Source organism: Vicia villosa, linkage group LG1 (genome assembly GCF_029867415.1).
Source record: "Vicia villosa cultivar HV-30 ecotype Madison, WI linkage group LG1, Vvil1.0, whole genome shotgun sequence".
In the NCBI taxonomy this organism is placed as follows: domain Eukaryota; kingdom Viridiplantae; phylum Streptophyta; class Magnoliopsida; order Fabales; family Fabaceae; genus Vicia; species Vicia villosa.
Genome location: NC_081180.1, coordinates 150,405,139 through 150,416,321, shown reverse-complemented (window position 1 = coordinate 150,416,321; position 11,183 = coordinate 150,405,139). Strand labels below are relative to the sequence as shown.

General features: G+C 38.2%; 1 protein-coding gene across 1 annotated transcript; it reads right to left on the bottom strand.

The window, feature by feature from the left end:
- Positions 1–7,773: 7,773 nt before the first annotated feature.
- LOC131618993 (uncharacterized) lies at positions 7,774–10,734 on the bottom strand. The gene has a single exon (XM_058890142.1). It carries the CDS (start codon positions 10,717–10,719, stop codon positions 7,774–7,776), a length of 2,946 nt encoding a protein of 981 aa, XP_058746125.1. The 5' UTR covers positions 10,720–10,734.
- Between the last annotated feature and the right edge of the window lie 449 nt (positions 10,735–11,183).

The following is an 11,183-nucleotide window of genomic DNA, read 5'->3' as shown; positions in this document are numbered from 1 at the left end:
TTCTTGACATGATCAGCCTTGGTGTAGCCTTTATCTAGCACTCTTAATCCAGCAGTCAGAGTCTGGAATCTTGAGAACATTGCTTCAATGTTTTCATCTTCCTCCATCTTGAATGCTTCATACTTCTAGATTAATTCTAAGGCCTTTGTCTCCTTAACTTGAGCATTATAGCCAAAGTTTTGAGTCAATCTTGACAAAGAAAGTAACTTTCGAGTCTATCTTTCCAGTACTCAAAATTTTCACCATCAAAAACTGGTGGTCTATTATAGCCATTAAAACTATTGCTTCCATTACCATTGTTGTTTTGTTCAGGTGTAGGAGTAGATGTAGCTGTTTCAACCATATTGACTTTATGTTTTTCTCCCTAAATCTTTTAAATAACACGGTTAAGTGCTTGCACCTAGAACCGGCGCTCTGATGCCAATTGAAGGATAGAAAAACACTTAGAAAGGGGGGGGGGTTGAATAAGTGTGACTTTAAAAACTTGTAAGATAAAAACAATGAACACAATTATTTTTTCCTGGTTCGTTGTTAACGAAACTACTCCAGTCCACCCCCTTAGAGTGATTTACCTCAACTGAGGATTTAATCCACTAATCCAACTGATTACAATGGTTATTGTCGCGGGCGAAAAACCGTTTTGTTTCCTCTTTTGAGTGGGATGAGACACCTGATGCCTTCTTTGGGCTCGAGTGCTCAAAAAAATGATTTTTCTTTTGTACCGACCAAACTTTTTATTATTTCCAAAGGAGGAAAAGGAAAAAAGCTGCAATAACCTAAAAGTGGGGGGAGAGATCTTTGGGTAAGAGGGTTGGTTATACGAAGGGAAGGTATTAGCACCCAACGTATCTATAGTACTCTATAGGTTTCTTTGTTATGTTTTATTCCATTCTTGTTGTGGTGGAGGTTTTTGTGAAATAGGTGGGACCTAAGGTGTTTGTTTGATTATGCTCGCAAAGATCATCGCGATCCTCTGCATACATATCCCCTAAAGGGAATCAGAGCATCTGTAGCTCGGGGTCTACGGGTGCTAAGGTTTGAATGGTTTTTTTTGTTTTGTTTTGCTCGCCAAGGATCGACCTTGTGCCTACGTATTCTCAAAGGGATGTTGAGAAAGTCAGAGCAATCGTAGTTCCCACTTATGCCAGTGGAAGCAAAGAAAAATAGACAAATGTCGTCTAAATGCTAGATGTATCTAATCTATATCATCACATACATCTGTTTGATTTTGTTTAAAAATCTTTTCATTATAAGCCCGGGGCCATGCCACTTAGGGTGCTTAGAATGATAAAGATGTTTTTGTTTAACCAGCCTTGTGGCAAAAACTTTCAATGAAGTCAGCCTTGTGACAAAAAGTTTTAATTAATCAGCCAGCCTCGTGGCAAAAGTTTCAATGAAGTCAGCCTTGTGACAAAAACTTTGATTAATCATCCAGTACGGTGGTAAAACAGTTTGATTGATTAGCCAGCCTTGTGGCAAAAAGAAATTTGATTGATTAGCCAACCTTGTGGCAAAAAAGTTTGATTGATTGATTGTATGTGATGATATATAAGAGATACTCCTAGTATAGAGATGAAAAATGTCTAATCTCCTAGGGTATTTGATTTGGATATTGGGGATGCTTATAAGAAGCCCGTGGGTCCTTGTACGAAGCCCAAGAGGAGGCTATCCGAGGGTCCTTGCATTGTAAGCCCAAGAGGAGGCTATGGGAGGGACAATCCAGGGTCCTTGCATTGTAAGCCCAAGAGGAGGCTATGGGAGGGTCACTCGTTTGTACAAAGCCCAAGGGGAGGCATGGTATAGTTGGTCTGAGCTCTTAGAGCGATTTCACCGGGAAACCATACTCTATGTCCTAACCTAAACTAGTGGAGATTCTTTGCACGAAGCCCAATAGGAGGCTATGGGGAACCTAGTGTTGTACTAAGTTGAACAAGCATATAACATAATCACAAATGTGAACAAGTACAAACAAATATGCACAAGTACATGAACAACAATTATACATATATGACAGAGTGTGTGTATATAATGGAGTTTATGAAGGAAATATACCTGTAAGCATGATCCATTTGTATACACGGGGGCTCGGGACTTACACTCGGGGAGAGGTCCACTTGAGTTTATTCAAAGCTATGTAAACAGGTATCTACAAAGGGCTTGGGACTTATACCTACATGGAGGCCCATGGTATTTTTGGGAAGATTTAAAGAAACCTTCATTTTTGGTTTAAAAATCAAACTGATCGAGGTATGTACAAAACGGTGTGTACAATGAAATACCTAATTTCATGTGCAGGAATGGGTATGTACAAAAGGGCTTGGGACTTATACCTACGTGGAGGCCCGTGTTTTATTTACAAAACATGGTTGACTGTTTATTTACAGACGCGTTGTTTGAAAAAACGGTTTGAAGATTTGTTTTGAAAGAGTTTTCTGTACAAAGAAAAACTGTATAAAGAAAAGGAAAGGGACTTATACTCTCTAATATTCGAGAGGCCCCTGTTTTATTTCCATAAAACATGGTGGATGGTTTTGAAAGATTTGTTTGTTAAAAAAACTGTTTGGAAGTTTTTTTGGAAAAAGTTTTCTGTTAAAACAAAAACTGTACAAAGAAAGACGGAAGGGACTTATACTCTCTAATATTCGAGAGGCCCCACATCGTTTTGAAAATCAATTGATCAATTAAAAAGATTTAATCAATAGTTTCCTTTGAAAATCAAAAAGAAATGGTTTACCGTTTTTGAAAAGGAATCGGGATCGCTCGTTTTTTAAAACGATTTGAATTTTGAAAGAAATCAATTTAATCGAGATAAACAAGAAGATTGTCTTCAATTAACACTTAGATGATTAGGGTTTGCTTCAAAAAATATTTACAAGTGATTAAATTTGAAAATCAAATGAAAAATAATATTTAAAAGTATTAAAATTACTTAAAAACAAGTCATTTTAAAACCAATTAAAAATGTATCAAATAAATATTTTTTTGTGATTTTTTTTAACATTGTCAAAATATGTATATTAAATAAAGAGTGTAAAAAAAAATGAAGTGAAAATAATGAATTTTGATTGGTTAAATGAATGGTTAAAGTTTGTTAAAAAATGAAAGAAAATAGGTTGCAAAAAAATTGGTTTTGTCTCCAATAGGGCTTGAACTCACGCCCTCTCTCTCACCAGCCAAAACACTTGCCAACTGAGCCACGCTTGTGGCTTGTAATACATACGCTTCCAGTTCAATATATTTTAAAACAACAATTTGAATTTTCTGAACCAAAAAAACGCGCCAAGAACACAACCCTAACTGATTTTCAAAATTCTTCAAAACTGTGTTGTTTTGATCGATCAAAGGGTCTATCTCACTCGGTTTTGGATGAGGAACATGATGATGACCTTTAATTTCATTTATTTTTGCTCTAAGATGATTAATTCTCTGATGAACACGAAGAACCCTAATTCTGAGATTGATCATGAAATCGTGTATGTGCAAGATAAATAGCAATTGATTGAGGGTTAATGATCCTCATGTGTGCAGAAATGAGATGGTATGTTCATATTTCATTCATGATGCATGATTCATAGAGTTTGAAGTTCAAGTAGCTTACCTTCAAAAACGGCAAAAGTGAGAATCGAATTCTGCAAGTGTGAAGTTCCAGTTGTTGTTTCTTGGTCTGGACAGCATCAATGGACCTTATGGAACATGTTTGAATGCTTGGAACAAATTGAATTCATTTGAGCAAGTTCATGGAACCCGATCTGCAGAGCTATGGTGTGAGGATCAAATTTGATGATTTTGATGTTTCAGATCATGGATGATGATTGGGATAGTTCATATATGGTACATGGATGGTGTTTGGATGATTAACTTGGTCAGAAATGAGCTTAAATGAAAATTGGCATGATAAGTCTCATGTTATGCATATTTGGAAAGTGAGGTAGTGATTTTGAGTTTTAGGTGTTTTTGGGGTGTATGGATGGTTCAAACAAGTTTCAAATGATGTTTGTGGTTTGTGGGAAGCATCACTTTGGTCAGAAATTCAAGGGTTTGGAGGTTGAGCATTTTACCTCTTTGAAACTTAAGAAACTTGCATTCTAAGAAAGAAAGAGAAAGCCTATAATTTGTGAGACTTTGGTGTGAACTTGAATGAGGTAATGACCTCTATTTATAGGCCAAACATTCTGAACTCAGAGCTTTGCAACTTGATCAAAGTTTGATGATTTGGCTTAAGAGATAAAAAGGAATCTTTTACATTTAATGCAAAATGGTTAAAGTGACCAAACCATGGTTAAACTTCAAGCTTCTTATCCTCTTCCATTCTGATCTTCTAATCAGAAAATATCTTCAATTATTGTCTTGATGCATCATTACTTGCATTATTTGGCAATTTGGTTCATAACTTTGCAAAAATGGCTTGAAATTTCAAGTGAAATGGTCACTAATGTCAAAATTCAAAACCATAGCTACACTCCATATTTTTTCATGCTCTTGGACATTTTGGAAAACTCATGTTACACACTTCAAAACCCTAGTTGAAAGTTTCTTCAAGATCCTTAAGGAAGTGGGTGAAAAAGATCCATGAACTTTGAGAAAAATGAAGTTTTAAGTGGATTTTTCAAAAAGTACCAACTTTGAAGCACCATATCTCTTAAATGGTTGATCTTATGGGAAAAATTTATTATGTGTCAAAGTTGTTTATTGGATCAAAATCTACAACTTTCATGTTGGAAGTTTTTTTCAGTTTGTAGGTGAAATTTTGAGAAATTCCCTTTCAAAGTTTGGAAAAAACCATGAAAAACACTTAGAAATTTTTCTAAGTATGAAAAGTCAAACTTTGACTTTTTGATTCTTGATTGATTTTCTTGATTTTTCTTGATCAAATGAATTCATATATCATATATTGATGATTCAAAACTTCAAAAGTCATGGTTGACCAAAATTCCCCAAAAGTCAATGGTGATCTTGTTGAGTTGACTTTTTCAGACGAATCGCGTTTCTGGAGATTTCAAATGAAACAAGCTATCCTCATCAAATGAATAGTATGAATGGATCATATTGAAGCATTTGAGGATATTGAATCATAATTTGAGTTGTAGCACCATGTCCTGATTAAAAAGTCAGTGGTTCAGTGAATTAGGTCAAAAACCCTAATTGTCGACCTGATGAAATTGATGACTGTGGATCTTGAATTGAGATGTAATCTCCATTGGATATTGTCATAGGGATTATTTGAGGATGATTGAAACCTTTGATTGACTTCCTGGGGGTTTTTAGGGTTTCCCAAATGTGATCCCTGATTTCAGTCCCTGATAGTTCAAAACCCTGATCTGAGGATTTGTCTGATCAATCTTTGTGCAGAAGATGTTATGAGCCAATGGATTAAGTCAAAATGATGCACTTGGGGTCTTGAGGTCATGTCCCAAGTCATTATGTCAATCTCTGAGCAAAAGTCAGGAGTATGCTATCTTCAGTCAAAACCCTAATCTGATTGATTCAGAGCCTCTGAGCTTGTTGAGATGGATCTCTGAGGACCAAATGTTGATTGTTGATGAAGATGATTCATTTGAAATGAAGGGAGAACAAAACCCTAATTGATTGTTACTTGTATTGATGAGTGATTTCCTGATTAAATCCTGCTGAGTCACAAGTAGCAAACACAAGCTATGCAATTTGTTAGAGATGCAAATGATGCATATGCAGATGATATGAGGTGGTATCTTAGGTCAAAAATTGGGGTATGACAGATGCCCCTATTTAAGTTTCTTCAACCTGAGACATGAAGATTGAAAATCTTCGTTTTGATAGGGTGGAAGAGACTTAAATATCAGAAGACGCGAATTTTGGACCTAAGATACCAAAATTGCGAATGATGCAAGGATATCTTTACCGAGGGATATCAAAACTGACTCCGCTGGGGAAAAGAGATCGGGAAGGATGTCTCAATCCGTTTTAGGAAGAGAATCCGTTTTGTCTTTTCGGGAAAGCAAGTGTATGCTTCACCGGGGAATGATAGCTTTGTAAGAAAAGCTTACCTATCGACATTACCGACTATCTGCATGGTAAAAAGAGTTTCAAAGGTTCGGTTAATATTATCGACTATCAGCATTGGGATAGACATGTTTAATAATATAACCAGAACAAAAGTTACCGACTACCAGCCTCGTGATAGTGTTTTTGAAGACATGATCAATTATCAGCCAAGTGATAAAATGATTTCTGGAGACTTTGCTAGGGAAATTACTGGTTATTCAGCCTTGTGAACAGTAATAAGGCCCTGATTGTCAAGTGGTCTTTATGATTGATTTCCTTGAGAGGAAAAAGCTTTTGAAAGAGACATAAGCCGCTCAGATGATAAGGCTATTGCTTATTGTCTGTTTTTTTTTTTTTTTTTCACGAATCTATTTGAGGAATCGGAATTTGAATCTTTGGCAAAGACAAGGTTCTAACCAAGAATGAATTGGAAAGAAATAGTTAAACAAGACTTTGTACCCATGAGGAATGAACTCGAATGGGGATTTTCTCCTTTGTTTTGGAGAGGAGAAACTAAAGCAACCTTCTTCCACGAGGAATGATCTCAGTGGGGAACTGGAGAAACAAAATGTTCTTTCTGCTTATGGGTGACAACCTACTTGGAGAGATGACACGCCCATATTTGTTTCTTTTTCTTCTTTTTTTCTTTTTTTCTTTTTTTTTCTTTTTTCGAGGATAGATATATCCTGAACATGTGAATATTGAGCAAACATTGAAAAAATGCAAGAATGCATAAATGATGCAAATATGTATGAATGATGAATGTCATGAATGTCGCATGCATGTTGACAATACTGACAGACAAAGAAGTATATACTGGAGACGGACCAACGTCGCAATACAACCAGATACTTGGTAAATGTTCTTCAACACGGTGTAGATAACACAGGTGATGAATGATGCTGTGTGATTTAAACTTCTCTGGGGAAGATAAGCATCTTTTCTTATTGAGATGGAAGAACTTCTTCACTGGAGATGGAAAATCTTCGTCACTGAGGATAGGAGAGCTTCTTCACTGGGGATAGAAGAGCTTCTTTACCTCGAGGGGTAAGTGCTTCAGAAATTCTTTCTGGGACCAGAATACCGTTGTCTTAACAATTTTCAGGGAGAATCCTTTTGTTCATCCTACGGAGACTGCTGATGTTCCTTCCGTTGTTCACAACTCAAAGGAAGGTTTCGCTTTTATTTTGAAAAAGGGAAAGTAAATTCATTTAAAACTTTTTTTTCTTTTTTTTTTTTTGTTTCAAAAGTAAATAACATAATTAAAGCATCATTTTGCAAGCTAAAAGAAATTAGAGATTGCAAACAAATGGGCACAAGGCTCAAATTTATTTAATAGGATGGAAATCAGCTAAAGGCGTGATTCCATGGAGTATTTACAAAAGTTGGAAATGGTAATTATGCGGAAAAGGCTACATTGAAAACAATAACCACTATTCCCCCTAACAACTTTGAGTTCCAACTGTGCTTGTCGCTTCAGATTGATAATGATTTGATTGAAGATCCTTTGATGAAGTACAGACTTTTCAGGTGACGAAGTATAGACTAATGCAGTTACTTTGTCATAAATCCCTAATTTTTGCCTAGATTGCCCTTTCAGGTTTTCAATCTACCAGGATGAATTTTTTCTGTTTATTGTCTCTAATTTTTGCCTGGACCGCCCTTTCGGGTTTTCAGTCCACCGAGACGCTCATTTTTGCCTAAGTCGCCATTTGCGGGTTTTCGACTTACCGAGCTGTTCTTCTGTATTTTTTAGACAAAGTATTTCTTGACTGCATCAGCATTCACAGGATGTGGGAGTTCATCACCATCCATGGTAGTAAGAATCATGGCACCGCCAGAAAATGCTCTTTTGACAACATACGGGCCTTCATAATTAGGAGACCATTTGCCCCTAGAATCTGGTTGAAAAGACAAGATCTTTTTAAGCACAAGGTCGCCTTCTTGAAATTCACGAGGTCGAACCTTTTTGTTGAAAGCTTGTTTCATCCTTGCTTGGTATAACTGTCCATGGCATAGAGCAGTCATACGTTTTTCTTCGATTAAGTTCAACTGATCGTATCTACTTTGACACCATTCAGCTTCTGATAACTTAGTCTCCATGAGGACTCTCATTGATGGGATTTCGACTTCTACGGGGAGCACAGCTTCCATGCCGTATACTAGAGAAAAGGGAGTTGCCCCTGTTGAAGTACGCACTGAAGTACGGTACCCATGTAAAGCAAATGGCAGCATTTCATGCCAGTCTTTGTAAGTGACGACCATTTTCTGGACGATCTTCTTAATGTTCTTGTTGGCGGCTTCAACGGCGCCGTTCATTTTTGGTCTGTAAGGAGAAGAGTTATGATGCTCAATCTTGAATTCCTCACACAATTCTTTCATCATCTTGTTATTCAGGTTTGAACCATTATCAGTAATGATCTTGCTGGGAATACCATATCGGCAAATGATGTTATTCTTGATAAACCTCACAACCACTTGTCTTGTAACATTGGCGTAAGATGCTGCTTCGACCCATTTGGTGAAGTAATCAATTGCTACCAAGATGAAACGATGACCGTTTGAAGCTTTCGGTTCGATCATTCCAATCATGTCGATACCCCACATGGAGAAAGGCCATGGAGATGAGAGAACGTTGAGTAGAGTCGGTGGCACATGGATCTTATCTGCATAGATCTGGCACTTGTGACATCTCTTCACGTGTTTGTAACAATCAGATTCCATTGTCAACCAATAGTATCCTGCTCTTAAGATCTTTTTGGACATTGCATGCCCATTTGAATGAGTTCCAAAGGACCCTTCATGCACTTCATGCATTAACATGTCTGCTTCGTGTCTGTCCACGCATCTAAGCAAAACCATGTCGAAATTTCTTTTGTATAACACATCTCCATTTAGGAAGAAACTGCCAGAAAGCCTCCTTAGAGTTTTCTTATCTTTGTTTGATGCCCCAAGCGGGTACTCTTGAGTTTGAAGGAAGCGCTTGATGTCGTGGAACCACGGTTTATCATCGATGACTGCTTCGGTTGCAAACACATAGGCGGGCCTTTCAAGGCGCGTGATTCTGACTTTAGGCATATCATTCCAATGATTGACTTTGAACATGGAAGATAGAGTAGCCAAGGCGTCTGCCATTCGATTCTGATCTCGAGGTATATGATGCAATTCAACCTTGTTGAAGAAAGTCAACAGACGTCTTGCATAATCTCTGTAGGGGATCAAGCCAGGGTGGTAAGTTTCCCACTTGTCTTTGATTTGGTTGATCACGAGAGCGGAATCTCCATATATGTCAAGGATCTTGATCCTTAAGTCAATGGCTTCTTCGAGACCCATGATACAAGCTTCATATTCTGCGATGTTGTTGGTGCAATCAAATAGCAATCTGGCGGAGAACGGGATATGAGTACCCTTGGGAGTGATGATGATTGCCCCAATTCCATTGCCAAAAGCGTTTACTGCTCCATCAAAAATTAGGCCCCATCTTGATCCAGGCTCAGGACCTTCTTCAGGTAACGGTTCATCACAATCTTTCATCTTCAAGTACAAGACATCTTCATCAGGAAAGTCAAACTTGAGAGGTTGATATTCATTAATTGGTTGATGCGCCAAGTGATCGGCGAGAATGCTTCCCTTGACCGCTTTTTGAGCACGGTATTCAATGTCATATTCGGATAACAGCATTTGCCATCGGGCAATCCTTCCTGTTAAGGCGGGCTTTTCAAAGACGTACTTGATCGGATCCATTTTGGAGATTAACCAAGTAGTATTGTTGATCATGTATTGGCGGAGACGTTTTGAAGCCCAAGCCAAAGCACAACATGTTTTTTCGAGCATGGAGTAACGAGACTCACAGTCTGTGAATTTCTTACTCAGGTAATAGATGGCATGCTCCTTCTTACCAGTTTCATCTTGTTGCCCAAGCATACAGCCCATGGATTCTTCCAACACGGTAAGGTACATGATTAATGGTCTTCCTTCAACTGGAGGAATCAATATTGGTGGTTCTAACAGGTACTCTTTGATACTGTCGAACGCTTTCTGGCAATCTTCAGTCCATACAATCCCTTGATCTTTGCGGAGAAGCTTGAAAATTGGCCCACAAGTAGCAGTCATTTGAGAGATAAATCTGGAGATATAGTTCAATCGTCCGAGAAATCCTCTTACTTGCTTTTCAGTTTTTGGTGCAGGCATCTCTTGAATAGCTCTGACTTTGTCGGGATCTACTTCAATACCTCTTTGGCTGACAATGAAACCCAAGAGTTTTCCAGATCTAACCCCAAAAGTACATTTGTTAGGATTCAAGCGAAGCTGATATTTCCTTAGTCGTTGAAACAACTTCAAAAGGTATTCAATATGTTCTTCTTCTGTGCTGGACTTGGCTATCATGTCGTCCACATAAACTTCAATTTCTTTATGCATCATGTCATGAAAGAGAGTAGTCATTGCCCTTTGGTAAGTTGCGCCTGCATTCTTTAATCCAAACGGCATCACTTTGTAGCAAAAGGTACCCCATGGGGTGATGAAAGATGTCTTCTCCATGTCTTCAGGAGCCATCTTGATCTGATTATAACCGGAGAACCCGTCCATGAAGGAAAAGACGTTGAACTTAGCGGTGTTATCAACCAGCATGTCGATATGTGGTAATGGAAAGTCATCTTTTGGACTGGCCTTATTCAAGTCACGGTAGTCAACACACATTCTGACTTTGCCATCTTTCTTCGGAACTGGCACTATGTTGGCCAACCATTGAGGATACTCTGAGGTGACTAGAAAACCTGCGTCGAGCTATTTTTGAACTTCCACTTTAATCTTGTTAGCCATATCAGGGTGAGTCCTTCGCAATTTCTGCTTAACTGGCGGACATTCTGGCTTCAATGGCAAGTAATGCTGAACAATATTGGTATCCAACCCAGGCATGTCTTGGTAGGACCAGGCAAACACGTCAACATATTCTTTGAGAAGGTCTGTCAACTTACTCTTGATATCAGCATCAAGCAGCGATCCAATGGTCACTTCTTTTTTGTCTTCTTCAGAACCCAAGTTGATCTTTTCTAAAGGCTCTTTGTGAGGCAGAATGGCTCTTTCCTCGTGCTTAAGTAATCGAGAGATCTCGTCCGGGATCTCCTCTTCTTCCTCTTCTTCGGCTTCGAACACAGGAAACT

Excerpts from the sequence above, each read along its gene's own strand:
- LOC131618993 (XM_058890142.1), bottom strand. The coding sequence starts at position 10,719 with ATGTGTGTTGACTACCGTGACTTGAATAAGGCCAGTCCAAAAGATGAC.